The 23823-nt window shown below is 45.3% G+C and overlaps 1 protein-coding gene across 13 annotated transcripts in view; it reads right to left on the bottom strand.

Moving 5' to 3' along the window:
- The window catches only part of CLEC16A (C-type lectin domain containing 16A), a 1403906-nt gene that overhangs the window by 506569 nt on the left and 873514 nt on the right, over positions 1-23823 (bottom strand). For all 13 annotated transcript variants that reach the window (XM_040358542.1, XM_040358539.1, XM_040358533.1 and 10 more), the window contains one exon: positions 20074-20118. In XM_040358542.1, coding sequence (XP_040214476.1) covers positions 20074-20118 — 45 coding nt within the window. The remainder of the gene's footprint in view (positions 1-20073; positions 20119-23823) is intronic.

Here is a 23823-nt window from a genome sequence, read left to right as displayed (position 1 = left end):
GCCTCCTTACCACCTAATTTAAATCGATGATTGCGGTGCAAATGCATGCGATTGTGGATACAGTAGTAAGGGAATTAGAGGTTTAAATAAGGTATGAGGAGGAGACAATGCCTGTAATTTTAACTTTTCCCATGTTTATTCAGGTAGATCAGCACCTCTAAGGTTGCCTAACCCTGCTTGTAAGTCTAGGAAACTGCTTCTGTTGCATCTGCTACTGCCATGGTGCTTGCACATGTGATCAGTTATGACACCAGCCATTTGATGTTTGACAGTCTGGTTAAGGATACAAGCAAATGTGAGTTAGTAATCCAGCATTCCAGGAATGTAACTTTTTTTTTTTTTAAACTGTAAAACATATAGGTTTAGTTCTGCTTCATGATTTACTGAGGTTCTGGGCTTCCGCAAAATGTCAGCCTCCGGCAACAAGAAACAAGAGCAATGCTGGAAGCATTTACAGCACACACTAATCTTGGTAGCCTAATTATTAATGTGAAATGTTTGTAATCTGAGTCTTTGAGTAAGGAATGCAATAATCCTAATAACCAAGGCCAGAGGTGTGCCTTGGCCTGCTGGTCGGTATGCCTGAGAAGAGGGAAAAAGACACACATTTAGGTGAAGGGTAGGTAGGCGACCATCAAGTATAGCAGCACAAGCCCGATGGCAACAGTATGTATATCCGGTAAGTATCCACTATGACAGGAGAACCCACTGACTCATGACCTGTGATAGAAGGAAGCCCCTGTTGAACGTGCAAAGCAGCCCAGAACTCAACTAAACACCCCGAGAAAGATTAGATTGAGCGCGCTGCCCAAGACAACCCAGACATGAGCCTGACGTGCTTGTGATGAGAGGAAATGTGGGGGCAACTGGAGCCAGGCCGGCCCCGAGGAGCCCCTGCAATAATGGCTGAGCAGAATGAAATACTTCAACCGACACGAGTGAAGTAGTTCCGTGAAGAATCCCCCCAACCCCTGGCCTACACATACTTGGTATGGGGAAGTGAGAGGGTGAGTTGCAAAAAATGGACAAAACTGGCAGGAGTCTGAAGTGCTGGATACCTGATGGATGTGTTGATGGAGCAGGTGGATAAGGCCAATGCGCTAAGGCAACAATCATCGTTAAACATGGAACCATGCCGGACACACAGAACACCGGTCCCCACCTGATGGACTTGGTTGGCAGGTTACAGGCAGAAGCACGACCTGATCGCGAGTCCTGAATGCACACATAGTCTTACCCCATCAACAGCAGGACTGATGGAATTGAGTGCAAGGATAGTTGATATCGTGTGGATGCCGATACAATCCTCCTCCCCCCCTCCCCCCCAACTGCGCAAGTGCTGAATCGCCAGACCACGGACACGTACCTAATGAAAAAGTCTTGCAGGAAAGAGCAGCCTAAAGTGCCAATGCTATTGAAACTCGCAACTAGGTACCTAGGAGGCCCGGCCCCCCACCTACAGAATGAAAATAAAGAGACCAGACCAATCACCCCTGGAAAAGCTGCCTCCAGTAACTTGATTGGTAATGAAACCCTGCACTGAAACCCTCACATGGTAGAAGGGATGCACGTGAACTAGTCATAACAGACGTGCAACAAGCCCAAGCTAAGGAAAACACAAACTAGAAATGACAGAAAACAGACATGAAACAACAAACGCCCCTCTGTGCCTACCCAAGTATGAGAATATGAGCAGAAACGTCAAGACCGCTGCACGTGAATGGACCTGATGACAGCCCCCCCCCCCGAATGTGAGTGGCAAGTGAGCCCGAGTAACCTGCAGCACAGAGACAGGCAATTAAACTGAACACTCAGGGCTAGTGTACCCACGGACTGTGGTGAGTAAATGTATAGGTGTATGAACGTGCATTGTATGACATATTGTATACGGGTGAGAAGATTGTGGTCAACAATCATTAAAAACTAAACCTCAGCCTGTATGGATAGTGTAGACGTGACAGATCCTGAGAAGTGAGTACTAGCTAATCAACCCAGGTGCAACATCGACACAGTACAATGAGACATGGTAACCACAAAGAAGACAGCGCCATGACAAACAAACCCTATGACAGAAATCGTGGGGCAGCAATGCTATGACATAAATCGTGGGGGCAGCAATGCTATGACATAAATCGTGGGGGCAGCAATGCTATGACATAAATCGTGGGGGGCAAGCAATGCTATGACGGAAATCGTGGGGGCAGCAATGCTATGACAGAAATCGTGGGGGCAGCAATGCTATGACAGAAATCGTAGGGGCAGCAAGGCTATGACAGAAATCATGGGGGCAGCAATGCTATGGCAGAAATCGTGGGGCAGCAATGCTATGGCAGAAATTGTGGGGGCAGCAACACTATGACATAAATCGTGGGGGCAGCAACACTATGACAGAAACCGTGGGGCAGCAACACTATGACATAAATCGTGGGGGCAGCAACGCTATGGACAGAAGACCTGGGGCAGAAACACTGAGACTTAAACGCTATGGCCAAATGCAATGACAGAAATGTATGAGAAAAAACGCTGAGCCTGACACACTGAGGCATAAATACAACAGAAAACCAGGGCAGAAACACTATGGCAGAAAACGTGGGGGCAGCAATGCTATGACAGAAATCGTGAGGGCAGCAATGCTATGACAGAAATTGTGGGGGCAGCAACACTATGACAGAAATCGTGGGGGCAGCAACACTATGACAGAAATCGTGGGGGCAGCAACACTATGACAGAAATCGTGGGGCAGCAACACTATGACATAAATCGTGGGGGCAGCAACGCTATGACAGAAAACCTGGGGCAGAAACGCTGAGACTGAAATGCTATGGCCAAATGCAATGACAAAAATTTATGAGAAAAAACGCTGATCCTGACACACTGAGGCATAAATACAACAGACAACCAGGGGCAGAGAAACGCTATGACATAACACGTAGGGGCAGAAACGCTATGACAGAATACGCGGGGGCAGAAACGCTATGACAGAAACCAGGGGCAGAAACGCTATGACAGAAAACGTAGGGGCAGAAAACGCTATGACAGAAAACCTGGACAGCAATGGTATGAAAGAAACGCTGAGCCTGACACGCTGAGGCAGAAATACAATGACAGAAATCCTGGGGCAGAAAAGCTATGAGAGAAACACTATGACAGAAAACCTGGGGCAGAAACGCTGAGACTGAAATACTGAGGCAGAAATGCAATGCCCATAAAACCTGGGGCAGAAACACAGAGGCAGAAATGCAAAGACAGAATTTCTGGCAGACAGAAATGCCATGACAGAAACGCTGAGACTGAACCACTGAGGCATAAAAACAATGACATAAATCCTGGGCAGACAAAAACTCTATGAGAGAAACACTGCGCTTGAAACGCAGAGGTAGACATGCCAAGACAGAAATCCTGGCAGACAGAAACGCTATGACAGAAATGCTGAGACTGAACCAATGAGGCAGAACAATGACAGAAATCCTGGGGCAGACAAACGCTATGCCAAATGCTGGGGCAGAAATGCAGATGACGGAAAAACGCAGAGAGACTGAAAACACAGAGAGACTGGACCATGCAGAGAAAACTGGCACACACAAGAAAACTGGAACACGCAGAGAAAACTAACAAGCAGTGGAGACTGGAACACGCAGAGACACTAATACTGGGACAAAAGCGCTAACTGGATGCTTAAGGCAAATTGCATGTTGTCACAAGGAATGAGGCAAAAACACGACAGAAAATCTGGGGGCAAACAGAAACGCGAATGAAACACTGAGACTAAAAACGCTGAACAGGAAGCTATGACAACATGCATGTATCACAAGAAACACTGCCAGCGTGACCCGTGGAGACGTGGGTGGACAGCCCCCCATACCTCTAACGTGACTCTAGAGAAATGTTGGACTGCCCCCCCATGCTGCCAACATAACCTCTGGAGATGCGGGTGGAAGCCCCTCCCCCGAATACTGCCAGTGTGTGATCCCCTGCAGCAGTGAGGTGGACAATCCCCCCCTGCCCGATCTGCCAGCGTGGCACGGGAGGAGTGGATGGATGCCCTCCCCCCTCGTAATACCAACAGGCCTGGAGAAGTTGATGGATGGATGTGCCCCCCCCCCCTTGATGCCAGCATGAGCCCCAAATGAGGAGGTGAGTGGACAAGCGAGTGTCCCATGCCGATGCTGCTGCCGGCGTGAGCTCGGAGGAGATAGGGTGGTGGCCCCCCCATGGGGCTCGACGTGCGCCCTTGGGACGAAAAAAAAAGCGGTGGGCGGGTGGTGCGGCCCCCTCTTCTGAAGGAGTCAGGTGAGAACCAGAAACAACATGTGGATGTCAAGGCGGCTCCCCTATCAGGTGCCTGCATGGGACCAGAAGGAAGGGAGACGTGTGGGAGTCCCCCACGTGAAGTACCGGAGGTGAGCCCCCCCCCCCTATGGAGCCGGCATGAGAACTGAACGGTGAGCGGTTCCCCCTCCCCCTAAGCACCATGTCCCCTCTTTCTCTCGCTACTTACTTCTTCTACTCACTTCCCCTCTCCCTCTTTTCTCTTCCCCCCCTTTCTTTTCCCTGAGCCCCTCTTAACTTTGCTTGTTCGAGCCAAAGACTGCTGATTTTTGGGACAATACTGATACCTACCATCCATACTCATGGCTAAGGTGACCCCTATGGCTTTAGCATCCTTTAATTGTAGGGGGTTCAACAAGCCGGAGAAGCGGAGCCATATTTTATAATACTTTCACAAAATGCGCTCAAATATCCTATTGCTCCAAGAAACGCACTTTCGTACGGGCTCTGTACCGGCCCTACGTAATAAATACTATACGCAATAGTTTCACAGTACTAATCCTCAGGCCAAATCCAAGGGGGTGTCCATTGGTTTTCATAAGTCCTTCAAACTTGAGATCTTAGATTCCTTTTTGATGTAGCTGGCCGTTTTATTTTTCTTAAGCGGAGACTAAATGACTATCTTTACAGTGGCCAACATCTATGTACCTCACGTGACCAGGCTCGGTTCCTCTCATCCATTCTCACCAAATTGTCCTTGTTTGGGGGTCCCTGTTTTATCGTCGGTGGAGATCTCAACTTCGCTATGTCCCCATCTGCAGACACTTCCTCGGGTAAGTCTTCTGTTTCCTTCTCCTCATTGACACGCATCAAATCACTACTACATATGTCTCATCTGGTGGATGTTTGGCGCATTCAGCATCCCACAGAGAGGGACTACAGTCACTACTCTTCAGCTCACAACTCTTACAGCGGACTAGACCACTTCCTGATATCACAATCTTTGTTAGATACTCCCCTCCAGGCCTCCCTTGGCCATCTGCTCTGGTCCGACCATGCCCCAATCTATCTGACCTTGGCCCGCCCTCCAACATATCGTGTCGGTATGCACTGGAGGCTCAATGACAATCTATTGAGAGACACCGTCTGTGTGGCAGACATCTCCACAACCATTCGGAACTTCATCGCCGATCATTTCTGATTCCACTTCCCCATACAGCACGGTTCCCGTCTCAAGCGGATGAGAACGGATGATATACGCCGTCTCCTCTCCACCATAGCGGACCTCGAATCCCCCTCCACACACAGAACTTGGATCCCGCCGTGTTTCGTACGGCTCTCGAACGCGGTAGAGATCTATTGCAACTCTTAGATACACATTCCTTGATAGCTCGAGACAAGAGCGCGTAATCATTATTATTCTCTAGCCAACAAATGTGGCAAACACCTAGCAAAGGTCCTCCACCCCAGACCGCCCCGATACTCCATCCCCTTCATTACCCGCCCTGACCAAACCAAGGCGTTTAATACGAAAGGCATCTCCTCCGCCTTTAGAGATTACTACTCCCGGCTTTACAACCTCTCCCCACAACCCCACCCGCCCGCACCACCCCTTCTAATGACACCATGCGAGACTACATTAGGGAAACAGTGTTGCCTACTATCCCCAAACTAAACTCCATGGAATTAGAAAAACCCTAGAAGTGACCAAATTTTTGGGGTGCCATCAAGGGTCTTGAAAATAGGCAAATGTCCAGGTCCAGACGGTTATACCCCCGCTTTTCAGAACCTTTCCTCTCCAATTGGCGCCACTTTTAACTAAAGCTTTTAACGCCATAGACGACTCCCATCTGCCTTCAAGAGATCTCTTATCGGCCAACATCTCTGTAATCCCTAAGCCAGACAAAGATCCATCCCAATGTACCAGCTATCAGCCAATATCTTTGCTCAACATTTACCTCAAACTGTTCGCCAAGGTGTTGGCCAATCGCTTGTCTCCTCTCCTCCCGAATGTGATTCACAATGACCAAGTGGGATTTGTCCCGGGCCGCGAGGCAACACCACTAAAACGATTCATCTTATATCCCTTAGCCAACGTACAAACCTGAAAGCCTGCCTCTTTTTCTTCGACGCCGAAAAGGCGTTTGATAGGGTCAATTGGGATTTTCTTCAACTCTCACTGGAACAATTAGGGTTAGGTTCTACCTTTATCTCTAAAGTGATGTCCTTGTACTCCCGGCCGTCTGCCTCGGTTCTGGTAAACGGCGCCACCTCTGAGCCGTTTGACATTGCCAATGGCACCCGGCAGGGTTGCTCCCTCTCCCCTCTACTATTCGTCATTGTTATAGAACAATTGGCCTGTGCTATCCGGCAGAACGCCTCCATCCAAGGTATACAAACACCCTCCACTCACCGTAAGCTGTCCCTATATGCTGATGACCTATTGGTTTATGTGCAGCACCCCCATACCTCTTACCATCCCTTTTCCATGAATTCCAAAGGTTTGGGTCTTTTAGTAACTTTAAGCTTAACGTCTCCAAGACTGAAGCTCTCAACATTTCTCCCTGCTCCTGTGATGTCCTCCCTACGGTCTAACTACTCATTCCAATGGAAGGCGAAGGAGTGTCCTACTTGGGGGTTACAATACCCTCCAACCTTTCCAACTGTTCTCCTGAACTATATCCCTTTACTTTCTCGCATCCGGAAGGACTTGGAGGGATGGGGAGGTTCCCCCTTACCGTGGTTTGGAAGGATCAACACCCTTAAAATGGACACCCTCCCAAATTATTATACCTCTTTCAGACGATCCCTGTTTTAGTCCCTAAAACCTTTTTTGCGGCCCTACGCTCACTAGCTATCAGATTTCTGTGGAATAGGGGGATGCCCAGAGTGAGATACAAGTTACTCACACTCCCGAAGTTACAGGGTGGAGCAGGTCTACCCGACTTTGAGACTTATTACAAAGCCACTCATGTGGCACGCATTCTGGAATGGTTCCCCCCCCTTTCTAAAGGCATCGAACAAGACCTAACACCCGTACTACGGGCCCTTCTCTGGGGATATGGGTCCAATTTTTCCCGCTTGCCGTCCTCTCGCCATTGACGATTGCTCTCTCAGACTATGGGTCCATAGGGGTCTATGCACCTCTTGTCCTCCGACCCTTCCCCATTGTCCCCTTTGTTCGATAACCCCGTATTCCCCCAGGGCATAGGGGCGGCCACATAGGGCCCTTTAGGCGTTCTGACTGGCCACAAGCACACTCTTTTGTGGACCCGCTGCGAGGGACTCCGGTCACATCGACGGGTCCCATAGACTGGCTTACCACCCTTCACCTCTCTACATTTGCACAGTGCTACACAGTTCCTCCCAAATCCACCGCCCTACACTGAATTTGAACGACTGTGCTCCCTCTCTGAAACACCCAGACACCTTCTCTCTACCATATACTGTCTCCTTCAAGCTCTACTACATGGTGATTTGCCTCCTTACACGGGGAAGTGGTCTGCAGATCTGAAAGAAGACATATCCCGATCGGACTGGCAGACCTCGTTTCTGTTTACTCACAAATCAACGATATCCTGCTACTCCCAGGAAAAGAACTATAAGGTTTTGTCACGGTGGTACAGGGACCCCTCACGTTACACAAATTGTTCCCGTCTACTCCAGCCACATGTTGGCGATGCACCTCTCTACAGGGACCTATCTCCATATCTGGTGGGAATGCGAGAGGATCCGCCCCTTCTGGACTCAGGTATTTACTTGTTATAATAAAATTTATGATGACACATTGACACCCTCCCCCAAGATCGCCCTCCTTTCCATTCTCCCTGGGTCGGTTTCGTCTCAAAGAAAAGTCTTCTCCGTTTCTTTATGTCCTCAGCGAGACAGCTCATTCCTTCATTTTGGAAAACTGTCACTCCCCCCTTGTCACGGTGGGTTCAATCATGAACGATACCATGAGAATGGAGGAGATGCTGGCCCTTGACAATGACACCTTTGATAAATTCAAGATGCTGTGGTCGACTTGGCTCCACTTCTCCGCCTCTGATACTCTCACAATATGCTACCACCCCAACACGACCCTACTTGTGACCCTATTTCTGGGCTGATCGAGGCGTATACCTCCGGATGTCCCTCCCCATTGCCTCCTGTGACCCTACCCAGCAAATGTTTTCACAGCAGCCCTCGTGCCTTCCCCACTGTTTCCTGCTCTTTTCTGATCTTTTTCCTTTCCTCTTTTTCCCTTTCCATTTCTTCTCTTTTTTTTTTTTTTTATTTACTTTGAATTTTCCATATGTTACTGATCGGAAACAATGACACCCTCCTGACGGGAGTCGTTTTTGCTCCCAAGACGACCGATGATGTTCATTATTTTTACAAGACATCAGGAGTTATGCTGGGCGATAGCCATTGGGCTGACTCAAGTTACGTGTTTGATCACGACTGTCACTTTTATGTACCATTGATTATTGTTTCCTTTTATATATTTTTTTTTCTTTGTGTATTGTTTATTACGCTACCAATAAATAATTTTCAACTCTAAAATAAAAATCCCATAAAAAAGGCACATCTGACAGCCAAAATATTCTTGCTTTTGCTACCACCTATTCAGGAGAATTTAATCAAATTAATTGATATCATTAAAAAAACATCTACCTATCATGTCCATGGATTGTGATCTTTCTCCATTCTTAAAAAGAGGGTGTAGATTTTTCCAGCCTTTGGTCTAAAAACTTTGTGAAGAATGTTATCGACCAGCTTGTTTATGTCCAAAAGATCATATGCCTGTGGCACCAATGCATGTCATTTCTACCACACATATACCAAAAAAATCGAACGCAGTATAATCTTGTGCTACAGAGAAGATTTTTTTTTTCTGCGGGACTACATAAACTGTGGTTCCTCCAACGTATTTTATGCAATAGAGTGTACTTTGTGTAGTCTGCACAGTATGTGGGCTGCACAATTAGATCTCTCAGGACATGGGTGAGCAAACACTTTCATTGAGCTTTATATCAGAATAAGGGTTTATTGAATGTATCTAAACATTTTAAATGTGTGCATCATGGTAATATGTCCTCCTTCACTGTTTATGGCCCAAAGAAAGTAAAAACCCCAACTGGAGGGGGGGGGGGGGACCCATCACAAGCTATTAGAGACATTTGGTGGATTTTTAACTTAAAAATGAGAATGCTGACAGGAATACATTTTAACTAAGATGTTGACGTATTTATACATTAATAACCACATCTAATAGGTTTGATGAATTACTTTTCTCTTCTATAATCACATCACAAAATGTTTCCTCAATATCTCTCTCACTATGAATCATCAGTTCTTTCCTGAAATCTTGGTTCTGACCCACAAATAGTGTAATGCAGCCCTCAAAATTTCCACTCAACTGCTAGCATTTGGCGAGTGGATTTAAGCTGGGGGCGAGTGATACACACACATGCAGAGCAGTACATAGGTGCTCTCCTTACAATTCTCGTTAAGCCATGGGACCTGATAGTATGACCTCTCTGAGCCTGGCTTCCCAACCTGACCAATGTAGCTGGAGAGCAGAGAGCAGGAAGGAACAAGTGAGCTGGATGACTGCGATTATCACCACTCTGGGTGTCCCAGGTAGGCAGTGCAGCACAGCACTCACCAAGAGTTGCCCTGACAAGAGAGCGGCAGTATGCTGTTCGGCTGTCAGTGTGCGCTGTGTTGTGGTGTCAATGGCTATGCAGGTGTGTGAATCTCGTTGCTGGATTGTACTCCCTCCCGCTGTGCTGCAGCTCCTCTCCTTACTGCCCGACAATGAAAGGGGGAAGTGGGGACATGCAAGTGTGGAGCCTCACACAGGGGCTCCTGATTATGAGAGTGGGTAGAATAGGAGAGGGAGAGAGAGAGGAGGATGGATGGGGGTTGCAGAGGAGACAGCAAGAGAATGGGGCAAAAGACTTGGTTCTAATGAGAAGGCAGAGGAGGAGGAGGGAGTCTTGTACATAAGAGGGAGAGCAATATCTGCAGAAGTAAAAAAGTCCATGTCCCTCTGGTTTGCCCCAGTGCCATGTCCCTCTGGTTTGCCCCAGTGCCCTGTCCCTCTGGTTTGCTCCAGTGCCCTGTCCCTCTGGTTTGCCCCAGTGCCCTGTCCCTCTGGTTTGCCCCAGTGCCCTGTCCCTCTGGTTTGCCCCAGTGCCCTGTCCCATTTTGTTAAAGTTGTTGTTGGTAATATTTAATTGTGTAACTTGATTCGGCATAAAACATTTAACAGTGTCATTCCAAGAGATAATCTACACGGGCGTTTTTAGGGGCGGGCAGTGTATTTTGAACCCTGGTGTAATTGGATTTAACAGATATGAAATCACATAATTAATGGATAATCTATGATGATTATCATTGTTTTTCCATGTTTATTGTGTCAATGTATAATGCATTTTAAGTCTATGCAAAAAAATAAATGTTTTACCTTCAGAGTCTCTATACAATAGTGATTCTCATCTATAGCTAATTGGAGTGATCAATGAATGGGGGGTGGTTCTGTCTATTTTTGTATGTAGCACCTATGTACTTTATAGTACTGGGTGCTAGTAAAATTTAAGGGTAGATCAGCGTGTAGTTAAACTCTGATCCAGATGGTTAAATGAAAAACAGTGTCTCTGTCTCAGCTTGGCTATGCTGTGGGCTTCAATAATAAGTGGGATTCTGCGCAACGTATCACACAGATATGATAAGTGTAACCACAATGGAGACCAAACTAAAGTGGTGCTGTGGGCTTATTCTGTTGTACTGGTGGTATTCTTCCAGGCCCGGTGCTGAGGTGGCAGCAGTGGGAGGTCAAGGTTTGGGGGACGCTTTCCCAGCAGCCAATCAGGTGGGTTTGTCCTCGCTGTGCATGCCGGGGAGGGGGCAGATGCCATTTGGGTCTGGGTTTGTCTTCTTTGTCCAGTGTTGCATCCACCTTTAGGTGACCACACCACGGCGATATGGCCTACCTGGCCGGGGCGTGCATGCCACGCGATGTTCCAAGTTTCGGGACCATGCTGCCTGGAGCATCTGAACAGGCGACGGGACACAGCGAGTGACTGGGTTCCTACCTTTGAGGATCCCAAGCTGTACTGCTGTTCGGTGGGGAGTCAGTCTGAGGAGCGCCATTGAGAGGCTGGCGGTCCAAAAGGGCCTGGACAAACCACCGGGATCGAGGTAGCCGGACACTGAGGGGAATAACCACCTGTTAGTTGGTACCTGGGCGACAGTTTGAAGGAGATCCAGGCGTAACTCGTCTAAGGAGGAATATCTCCAAGAATTCAAACCAGAGAGGACCTGTGGCAGAGGTGTCTTTCTGAGGATCACCGAGGGAAGTCTGTGGCAGAGGCTCTTTCTCAAGTTCAAGTTCACTAAGGAGGGTCTGTGGCAGAGACTTTATCCTACAATTGTCCGAGTGATACTCAGGCTGCCAGGTCAGTGAGAGAGACCTGTCTGGGTACGCTAAGCCCACTCCGGCGGGAGTGGCGCATAGAAGGGTTACGTTTGGGCAGGACTGTTATCTATCATCACGCCTGAAAACTGCTTTTCTCCATTCTTCAACTTTACTTTCCTCACCACAAGTTTACTGTTTTTACCCGGCTGGGTAATAAAGAGCACTGCAAAGATCACCTGGCGTGGACATTCCTTTACTTCTACTAGTTGCAATATGCAACATTCACTCCCTAGGAATTTCAGTGGAGCCATGAGGTAATACACCACCCAAAAATCCAGCAGCTTCTTCTTGCTCCGGGGGTAGTGCTACATGTATATATGTTGGTGCTGGTTATGTGGGTAACTATGCTGTGAACAAGGCTCTTTGCCGAAACATCTTGGCAGTTACTCTGTACTTGGTGATTATTGAACAAAGAATGTGTACAGATTCCAGTGTGCAGGTTCTTTCCATATATCCATATTCCTGTTTTTTTCCCAATAGGCTGGTTGTACAGAAGTCGATTGAGAGATTGACTTTTGTACAACCAGCCTGTTGGTGCCCATGAGTGTATTCTGGCAGCGGGGAGGCCTCCCCACTGTCAAAATACAGTACCTCAGCGGGAGAAATTCCCCCATCCACTTCAAATGTGTGGCTAGGGGAATCTATTAAATTTTCTTTCTGCCAACTCTCCAGTTGAATGAAAGGAAATTAATCATGTATGGCCAGCTTTAGTAACTACTGAGCTCTGCATTGTATGAATATATATATAGAGCTGACAAAATCAATGGGATCACTAACTGGATCCCTAGTAGAAGCCAGTGTGAAGCAGCATTCACATGTCCCTTATATAGTTAACCAGTTTGTATTTAATGTTAAAAAACTGAGGACTGATGAACTCTGTTGTAGCTGCCAACCTATAGCAGGACTGTAAACTATAAACACTGCTGCTGGCTTGTATAGAGGAGAGAGGCAAGAGCAGAAAACGTGCAATAACAAGCAGGCTCCTCTGAACAGCCTATCCAGCTGAAATGAAAGGCTGCAAACTGCACACACACTGGGATCAGAGAGATTAGATAGGGTGTGGGCTCAGATCACAGGCTGATACAGTTCAGATACTGCCACTGATGCAGCAAGACCCCAGAGAGATATCAAGACTCACTCTCCTTGGATTTATACATTCGGATCTTCAAGCGTGCAGCTGGGGCATTCTGTCTCTCTCCACTTGTCACTGTGGCAGCGGAAACTGGAAGCAGAGTTTTTATACTTTTGCTGCAGCATCTCTGAGCACTCTTTATGACACACAAGGGTGCCATGGCATACCCGGTTTGAGAAAGGCTGCCTAAGAGTGATGCTCCCCTCAGCATTATATACATCTTTCTTTGTTTTAATGTCCTGTCTGACTGTTTGAAATACCTAGATACGTAAGCTTTTTTGAACTTCCTTTTTTTTTACATTTTTGTTTGTACTAATACTTGATGAGACAGGTATGAACAGAATAAACAAAATACAATTATATTGAGAGTGAATGAGAAAACATCCTCACTGCTCAGTGTGCCTAATTGCAGGATGGTGTCAGTGTAAACGACTGGACTCTTGGACCCCTTTCACGCAGGGCGGATCCACTTAGTGGGACTCCGCCCGCTCAGTGGGGGATCACTCCGTTGATCCTTGTTGAGCCAGCAGAGATGGCAGGGATGGACCTGTCAGAGCTCCGCTGTCCTCTATAGGGGGATCAGATGAAAATGGACAGCTTGTTCTGTTTTCATCCGATCCGCTGACGGATGGCAAATGTATTGCCATCTGTCTGTTTTGAGCGATCTTGTCGGATCAGATGGCAGCTGGGTTGTCAGCGGACACATCTCCTCTGACATCCGCCTGCCCATACAAGTCAGATGAACAGCATAAACATTTTACAGAGACTTTTTTTGCTGCAGTAAGGAGATTGGGACCATGTAAAGAGATAAAGAATCCTCAGCAAAACACTCATATTTAAAAACTTTGAACAACCCAGCCAAGTGAGGGACAGCTTCTGCCATTTCCTACGGTCCCCATCCACAGACCACAAACATTCCCATAGTTACAAGTGTAAAGAAGATAGAAATTATAGAAAAAGGAAAATTGCGCTAACCAAAAAATATGTGATTAGAAATACAGAAGGCAGCAATCACGTGACCGAACACAACATATATAGAAAAAGAAAGAAAAAATTGCGCCAACTTAAATAAATTTAAACAATCAAGTCCTTATTAGTGAAGCATAAATAATCATAAGAAATGTCCCAGACGCGTTTCGTCATACATTGACGTTCTCAATGGGATGTGCTCTGCAGTGATTCACCGCTTTATATAATCCAAGCCTCGCTTTGGTCGCCAGGAACCGGAAATACAAAAAAACTCCAGTTTGGAGATGGAAACTTATGCTGCAACCGCTGTATAGAAACGGGGGTCATTACAACTAAAGATTTGTTATGCATATTAAATTGACAACTATAAAAATAATAAACAGAATATAAAAATAAATAAGGTTTAAAGTTAAATAGCCTTATAAGTGGACCAAAAATGTGTAACAATACCCGCAAGTTAACGGCTAATATACAGGCCCCCTACCGGGAAATAAGGGGAACTGCATCATAAACTAAAGGGTGAAATATATATATATATATATATAAATATATATATATATATATATATATAATATATATATATATATATATATATATATATATAAATATATACTATATATATATATATATATAGTGTGTATGTAAAAAAGATTAAGCCCCCAGTGGGGAATTATAGAAATTACACCATAAATAATTAATATCCAGGCGGACATAAGCCACATTGGTTAAAAATTAATGTGGATAAATATAAGGACAAAAATGTCCAAAGAAGGGAAGCTTGTATGTAATAAATTAAAATTCTTAATCCAAATTATTTGAAAAAATATAGAAAATTATTAATAAATATTACTAATAAAAACTTCCATCCTTGTGTAACAAAAGCAAGGCTTATACAAATAAACCACACATAATAAGCAGAAAAATTAATACTAAGCATCAAGCATTATTTACAAACGCATTGACATTGGTGTCAATATTCAGACCGTAGGGCGTATAACATTTTAGGCGATGTATCCAAGCCATTTCTAGATATTTCCCTCACTAAAGAGCTACCCCTCCAATTAGGCTTGAACTTGTCTATGCCCAAAAAGAAAGTGTTGGATGGATCTTTATTATGTTTCAAAAGTAATGTTTAGATACCAAATGATTCTTAAAGCCATAATTATGTTGGTAATAGCTCATTCAAGACAAACACATAGTGGTCGCTTAGTACGGCCCACATACTGAAGACCACATGGGCACTGCAGTAAATAGATGACACCGGTGGTCCCACAGGTAATGAATGGCTTTATACAATGTTCTTTCCTCGTAACAGTGGACTCAAACATAGTAGTTCGTCTGTTCCTACATGAGTTATTTGAACAAACCCTACAAGCGTCTACACCAGGGGTGTCAAACTGGCGGCCCTCCAGAGCTGTTGCAAAACTACAAGTCCCATGAGGCATTGCAAGGCTAACAGTTACAAGCATGACTCTCACAGGCAGAGGCATGATGGGACTTGTAGTTTCGGAACAGCTGGAGGGCCGCCAGTTTGACACCCCTGGTCTACACTGATAAAACCCTGTTAGTTGATCAAAAACATTTGGAACATTACAAGGAGGATTCAAAATGGTGGGTGCTATATGGTTTTGTAAGGAGGGTGCACCTTTGAAAATGACCCTTGGTCTCTCTGGCAAAAGTTCTTTTAATACAGAGTCATTTTTTGCCAAGTGCCAGTGTTTATTGATCAATTGCTTAACACTTCCATGTTGGATAGAATAGGAGGTAATAAAGGGAGCGCCCCCCGGAATCTGGTCTCGCTCACCTGGGGGTCGTTCTAATAGAAGATAGGCCCTTGGAATGGAGCTAACAGTCTCCAAAGTCTCATCCAGAGACTTCCTATCATACTCCTTTTCCAAAAACCTATCCGTCAACACCTTGGCCTGTTCAGAAAATTCAAAAGGGTCAGAACAGTTCCTACGGAGCCTAAGATATTGGCTCTTTGGAACTGCCTTGAGCCACTGACTATGGTGGCAGCTCCTCAAAGGAATAAAGGAGTTGCGATCAGTCACCTTAAAAAAGGTGGAGGTGTTAAACTCATTCCCTCTGATGTGCACATTGAGATCTAGATAATGAATCTCTGATTGACTGGCCTCAAATTTCAATTGTATCCCCCTTTGGTTGAGATTTAGTTCTGACATAAATACCTCCAGGTGATCAAGAGGGCCATCCCATAGGAGGATGATGTCCATCAATATACCTAGCCCAGAGGGTTAGCTCTGGTATATCAGCACTGTATTTGACATCCTCCTCCCATTTTGGCCATTAAAAGATTGGCCAGTTTCTTGTTTGTAAAATTTCCCATCAAACCAGAAATAATTTGAAGAGGTGGCAAACTTCAGAGTGACATAATAAAGTCAACCTGATCCTTGGGGAGCCGGATTCACGTGCCAAATAAAAGAACACGGCTTAAAATCCAAGTTCGTGAGGGATGATGTGTTGTAAAGTGGGGATAAGCAATTAGCGGACCTCCAGCTGTTGCCAAACTACAAGTCCCATCATGCCTCTGCCTCTGGGTGTCATGCTTGATGCTGTCAGAGTCTCGCTATGCTCTTAGGGGAAAGGCCAGACAATAGGTTGATAATGTGCCTAGAATCCTTCACATACAATGGTATCCCTTTAACTAGTGGTTGTAAAAAGAAATCCACATATCTGCCCACCCGGGACGTCCACCGTGTCTATCCCACTAACAATGGGGCGTCCCGGGGGGCAGACATGGTCCTTATGGAGCTTAGGCAAATAATAGTCGGTGTACGAGGGGCCAACAAAATCAGATATAGCCTCTCTTTAGGTGTAAGTATCCCTTCATAAAAACCTTTCGCAACCAGAGCTTCAAGCTCCTTTTTAAATTTGTTTTTAGGGTCTGACTGCAATACTGAAAAAGTATTATGATCACCCTAAATGTTATTAATTTCTCTGAGATAGTCTGATCTATCAAGCACCACAATGCCACCCTCTTTGTCGGCTGGTCTCACCACCAGCTCTTTGTTAGTACAAAGTTGGTCTAAACCGTCCTGCATAGTTTTGTTTAAACAAGCTTTTTTAATTTCCATTAGGTCTAAATCTCTCAATAAAACATTGCAAAATACTTTAAGAGACGGTGCCAAATTCCCTGGGGGGTTTGAAAAGGGATGCATTGGATAGACCGAATGGGTATAGACTCCAGGGTTAACCTGATTGAAAAAAAGTATTTGTAGCCATATACCTTTTGATGTTTAGTTTCCCAACAAACATATGGATATCCATAAACGTGTGAAATTTATCTAAACCCTTTGGTGGTGCACATTTAAGTCCCTGATCCAGAAATAAGTTGTTCAGATTCGCTTCAAAACTTTGAACTTAAATTAAAAATACCTTGTCCTACTTTCAAATATTTGCCCGCTTTGGCAACTCTAATCGCCTCCCCCCTCTGGTTCCTCTCCTCTTACGCCCCTTTCTTTTTGTGCTTGGGGGGTTTGTGAAAACCCCAACTAGCTTGATAGTTAGATGACCAGGGAACCAGGGGGTTAGGTGGTTTTGTTGTAATTGGTAGTACTATATTGCTGGGACAGGGGGGCAGATGGCAAAATCATAACCCCAATTGGTGTGCCGGACACTCGCCATCCCTTAATGGAAAGAAGGCCAAAGGCCAGAATCCTCATGTCTTCTTACATCAAAATGATAACATTTAGTGAATGTATGTTTCTGAAGACCAAGTTCCGGCCTTACAGATCTGAGCCATAGAAGCTTGGTGATGCACTGCCCAAGAAGCAACTGACCGCTCTGATAGAATGTGCTTATTTTAAACAGAGGAACCTTCCCCTTCAACCCATACGCTTGAACAATGATTTTTCAAATCCACTTTGCAATAGTAGATTTTGATGCTGCCTGACCTTCTGGGTCCCTCTGGCAGTACAAATAAAACATCTGTTTTACCGAATCTGAGCAGTAGCCTTAAGATAGACCTTACTGCTCTCACTACATCCAAGGAATGTAGTTACCTTTCCTGGCAGAACTAGGTTCTGAAAAAAAAGAAGCGAGAACCACATCTTGGTTCAAATGAAAATGTGATACTACCTATAGAAGAAAAGCCTGGGTGAGGACATAAAGCCACTCTAGCTTTATAGATAAATAAGTATGGCTCTTTACAAGTAAGAGCAGCTAATTCAGACACATTTCTAGCCGAGGATATGGCTACCAAAAAGGCCAATTTCCTAGTCAAAAGGACTAAGGGGATATGAAGTAAAGGCTTAAAAGGCTGTCGCTGCAGAGCTGACAGGACCAAATTCAAGTCCCATGGACAAAGGCAAAATAGTGCGCGGTATATGCCGATAAATACGGGTAACATTTAAAAATAACTTGGCATACCCTCTGTTTAACCACTTTCCTGCCCGGACTATAGAAAAATGACCGACAGGCTTTGGTTCTGTTATCCGGACTGGACATCATATGACTTCTTTCAGGATAACAAGCCGGCGCGTGCCCGTGGGGGGTGTGCAGCACTTTGATCGGTGGTGTGGTGTGCCACTATGACTCGCCGCACCACCGATCTCAGTAAAGAGTCTCTGGCAAAGGCTCTTTACCACGTGATCAGCTGTGTCCAACCACAGCTGATCATGTTGTTAAACAGGAAAAACTGTGTACCAGCCTTTTTCTCTATTGCGACTAAAGGGGAGCCAATCGGCTACTCTCCTGACGGGGAGTTTGCACTGATTATTAGCACAGCCCCCCCTTGGGGATGCCGACATAGGACCACCAGGGATGCCCATCACTGATGCCCACCAGGTATGCCAATCTGTGCCCACAAATGATACCAATCTGTGCCCTCAAATTATGCCAATCAGTAATGCCTGCCAGTGCCATTTTATCAGTGATGCTCATCGGTGCCACCTATCAGTTTTTCCATCAGTGCCGCATATTGTGACCATCCGTGCCCATCAGTGCAGCCTATCAGTGTCATTTATCATGCTTGTAGGGGAGCAGGGCTGCAGCCATGTAACCTGGTCCAACTGTGGAGATGAGGCAAGCAGCAGCGTGGGTAAGGGAGAGGAGGAGGATGTTTGTGTAGACTGGTGATCTGGCACCATCTTGCTTCCACATGTGAGCCTGGGACCGCTAGAAAAATGAGAATCCAGGGCGCCTGAGTGGTCAGCTGGGGAGAAGCACACTGTTGTCCCAGCATGCTGAGGTGGGTGTAGCGGTCTGTGTCCCTTGATTCTGGTGCCTTTTGCCCGTGTGGAAGCAGGAACTCACTGAGGAAGCATCCTCAGGCTAGCATGTCCAAGCCACCCCCTGCAGTACTTTTTTTGAGGTGCACACTGCTCCACACCACCACAATGCAGTGATGTGAACTGGGCAGATAAGGACACAAGGCATTATAACCTTGCCATGTGTAGGACTCCACTAAAAAAAGCTGTCCAACACAGTCCACTGCATCTGGTTTGAATGGGTGTGAGTGGTTATGTTTGAGTGCCAAGTTTAAAAAGTTTACACTGTAACGTGTACATGTTAAAGTCCTTGTTTTAAAAGTCACTGGTCAGAGATACAGGGTGACCCTGCCTGCCTGTCCATGACACCAATTCCTACATAAGGTTCAGGCATTACCTGCCAAGGTAGGTATACCCCCAAAAAGGTCATAGGTAATATACCACTGCCTTGCACCTGTATAGTACCCTGCAGCTAACTACACATGCTGCATACGTGCTGAGGTTAACGTCCATGCAGGATCCAGCTCCCTTACAGGCTCTTCCCATGATGTGGGGTCCAGGTATGGCTCCCAAGGGTTTTGCTGAGGTTACAACACTGATCTAGATGCACAGCTTCTATTGTTTTATAAAATACAGTGAAGAGGGTGACTGAAGAATCTGAAGCCAATAACACTAGTTAAGCTACATGTAATTTTTCGTAGGACACTAGCATAAAACTCAAGACTCATGGAGGGGGGTACAATTATAGGGAAGGTGAACCAGAAGCATGTCCTCAAAAGCTTTGCCAGTGTTCAATCACCTGAGAGGTCCCAGCCTATAACCCAGGGTCCTATGAATACTTAGCTTGTGTCCTGAGTAGGCATGCTGGTGAGGGGTTATACTTAGACATCTTACAGCTTTTGTTACAACTAAGAGAATAATGTAATTTGGTATTTCTGACATGCAACATACGGATTCCTTTGCAGTGTGGATTTTAACATAAAGCCCACTTTAAGCAGTAAGAACAATTTTACCTTGTAGAAATGTCGAAGAAGGTGTACACTCTCTTCCCTTGCACCCTGAAATAAAAGGCAAACACTGTATTTTATAATATCAGGAACATATACTGAAAATATGCAAAGAACCGACAAGGAAACCACAATGATAATTTTATTACTGCCATAAGCTGGTTGGCAACAGATGGCATCTGTGCGTTCTAACATTCATCATGTAAATACATATCAGTGGCAAAACGGTCACGCCAATGTGTATGATTATGTACCAATGTCACTCTAAAGGGTAGCCATACATGATACACAGTCTGATTATTATTTAAAGGGTATGGGGGAAAAAAAAAAAACACCATAACATCCTGCAGCTGAGAATAGTAGCGTATATCAGTCAAAACTATTTACAGTGTTACTTAAACCTAAGAACAAACATGTAATATACTGCATCTCACCAGCCTTGGATGGGGTGGCTGTATTCATTTTCTTCAGTTAGGCCATTTTATCCTTTATTTTACGTGGTAATCCTGACAGTATTTTACTTCCTGTCCTAGTGTGACAGCATTCACAAATTATACCTTCCCCTCCTACATACAACAGGAGGGAGGTGTTCAGCAGTTCTAACACATTTACTGACTTATTTGAGATAACAATGCCAGAGCCTTTTTGCACTGATCCAACTAAGATACCAAATAGTATATTTAACAGAATAAAAAGGGACCAAATATAAGTCAATCATTAGGGTTTACCAGGCACATAGATGGGGGGCAGGCAGTTTACACCCCTCATCAAACCACAGCCAAATTTTACTGCCATTTCCAAAAGTAAAAACATACAGTTTTAAGCGCACATTTTAGTATTTAGGCTACAAACAAGTACAATATGCAATTAGCAATGTGATTTAAGGTAAATATTAAGGCAAAACAAATCCTATTTTATTTACAATAGTAAATATGATAGATTTACTAGTAAGTACAGTAAGTAGCTCAGGGACAGGACTCAGGAGGACAAGAAATTAAAATGGGCAGGCGCACATACACATGACATTGACTCTCCTGGTGATACTGACAGCAGTGTGCAGCAGCCCAGATAATGACACCTCACTGACACCCTAAGCCACAGTGACAGTTTCTGCCCCAGACAGATGGTCTCTTCAGTCCACTCCAGTCCAAACAGCACTGAAAATGTTGCTCCCAGCTTGCCTTTCTCACACAAGGTTCTGGTCACTCGGTTTGGCTCAGTTGCACCATGACATCACACAAATGCTCAGGCAATGCTTCCACCAGACCCACCCCCCAACAGCACAGTGCTCAGCATAAATGAGTACATACCTTTTAAAAAGTAAGATTTTGGTCACTATCTCAATGAACGCAAGAACAATTTCCAAAATTTTGACAAAACTGAGTTTTATAGAACATGTGTTATGCTCATTAAATTAAAAGGAAGGTTAATAATATAACTTGGATTACAAAATCTTCAGTTTTACTAAAATTAGTTGATACACAAATGAATACACCCCACAACAAAAACTACACCATCTAGTATTTTGTTTTCCATTCTTCAAGAACAACCTCTTTTAGAGAATGGATGCTGGGTGGAGAGTGATGGTCAACTTGTCTTTTCAGAATTCCCCATGGGTATTCGATCGGGTTCAGATCAGGAGACATACTTGGCCACTGAATCACTTTCACCCTGTTGTTCTTCAGAGGAAGATAATGGAGGCAGAGGACAGGCTTGCTACTTGTAAAGGCACTCAAGAACAATTTGAATCTACCTAAACAGCCTGGAGAGATTACATATACAGCTCGGTCCCAGTCTCGTCTAGCTTGGGCATTGCACTACTGGCTCTGTCGGACCCCGGAATTTAGGCGACTTGTCCAAACAAACCAACATTCCATGGCCAATAACCTTACCAATGTTGCATCCAATCATGCACTACTTATTGTCTCCTAGTTAAGTCTGGGATCCTCATATCCTCTCCCTGTAGGGGAGGGAGGTATGCCCACATGGACCAAATGTCCAGGACAGTGGAGGTATCACCGCTAATGCAACATGTTGCTATATTGCATTGTTTCTCTTATTGTTTTCCTTGGGACCATGCAAGATGAACCTTTCCTATCCCTTTCTCTTTTTTTCCTCTCTTTCGTTAAAACTAAATAAAAATTATATTTAAAACAAAACAAACAAAAAAACAATTCCTAAGTTGCACAAGTACAGAGGATAGATAACAAAAAAAAAGTCTACATATCCAGTTCCTCCAACTGGGTGGTGCTTAATTAACCTCTTAACCACTGGGCACTTAAACCCCCTTCCTAACCAGACCAATTTTCAGCTTTCGGTGCTCTCACAATTTGAATAACAATAACTCAGTCATACAACATTGTACCCATTTGAAATTTTTGTCCTTTTTTTCACACAAATAGAGCTTTCTTTTGGTGGTATTTGATCACCTCTGCGGTTTTTATTTTTTGCGCTATAAAAGAAAAACGACAGAAAATTCTGTAAAAAAAAAAAAAAAAAAACTTGTTTCTGTCATATTCGCAGGTTATTTCTCACACACAGCATATGCTTACCACGAATTACACCCCAAAACACATTCTGCTATTCCTCCCGAGTATGGCGATACCCCATGTGTGCGACTTTTACACAGCGTGGCCACATAGAGAGGCCCAACATGCAGGGAGCGCCATCAGGCGTTCTGGAACACCCAGACCAATTCTTACAATTACATAGAACCCCAAAACATTATATATGCAGAGTATTGGGGTATTGCGGAGTATTGGAGTATTGCGGAGTATTGGGGTATTGCCAGAGTATGGGGGGTATTGCCAGAGTATGGGGGGTATTGCCAGAGTATGGGGGGTATTGCCAGAGTATGGGGGGTATTGCCAGAGTATGGGGGGTATTGCCAGAGTATGGGGGGTATTGCCAGAGTTTGAGGGGTATTGCAGAGTATGAGGGGTATTGCCAGAGTATGGGGGGTATTGCCAGAGTATGGGGGGTATTGCCAGAGTTTGGGGGGTATTGCCAGAGTATGAGGGGTATTGCGGGGTATTGCCAGAGCATGGGGGGTATTTCCAGAGTATGGGGGTATTGCCAGAGCATGGGGTATTTGCAGAGTATTGCGCAGGGATAGCTGAGCTGGGATGGATCTGTGACTGCAGTTGTCCAGCCACAGCAGTGCTGACACCCCGCGCTCCCCCCCCTCTCCTCTCGCACTGTACCGAACGGTACAGAGAGGGAGGGAGGAACCGGCGTCATCAAATGACGCCGGTTTGTTGACAAGTGATCGCTCCGTCATTTGGCGGAGCGATCACGTGGTAAACGGCCGCTATCAGCGGCAATTTACCGTGATCCGTGATGCGCCGAGTCTAGCACGGACACTTCCGCGAGCGCGCCCCCAGGGGACGCGCAAACGCGGAAGTGCACGAGGACGTCCCAGGGACGTCCTGTCACAGTAACTCGACCGCGCTGTAGCAGTATTTTTGCTATAGCGCGGTCGGCAAGAGGTTAATTTTGCTTGGGCAAATCAAGATTTCTTTCTATGCCAGATGAATCTGGATAGAATAGACTAATGATTTTATGTACCAAACTGGGATTGGAATAGGTAATGTTCTGAAAAGGTAAAGAAGTTGAGGGAGGTGAAACATTTTAAATGCCGCTAATCTACCCATCCAGGAGAATTTGAATCTCACCGGGTTGTGGTTCTTGTTGTACATTAGTGCGAAAGGGGAGGTAATTGATTTGGGATACGGTTCTAGTTGACTTAGTTAACTA

The sequence above is a fragment of the Rana temporaria genome, chromosome 6 (genome assembly GCF_905171775.1).
Source record: "Rana temporaria chromosome 6, aRanTem1.1, whole genome shotgun sequence".
In the NCBI taxonomy this organism is placed as follows: Eukaryota; Metazoa; Chordata; class Amphibia; order Anura; family Ranidae; genus Rana; species Rana temporaria.
This window is presented reverse-complemented; position numbering and strand designations above follow the sequence as displayed.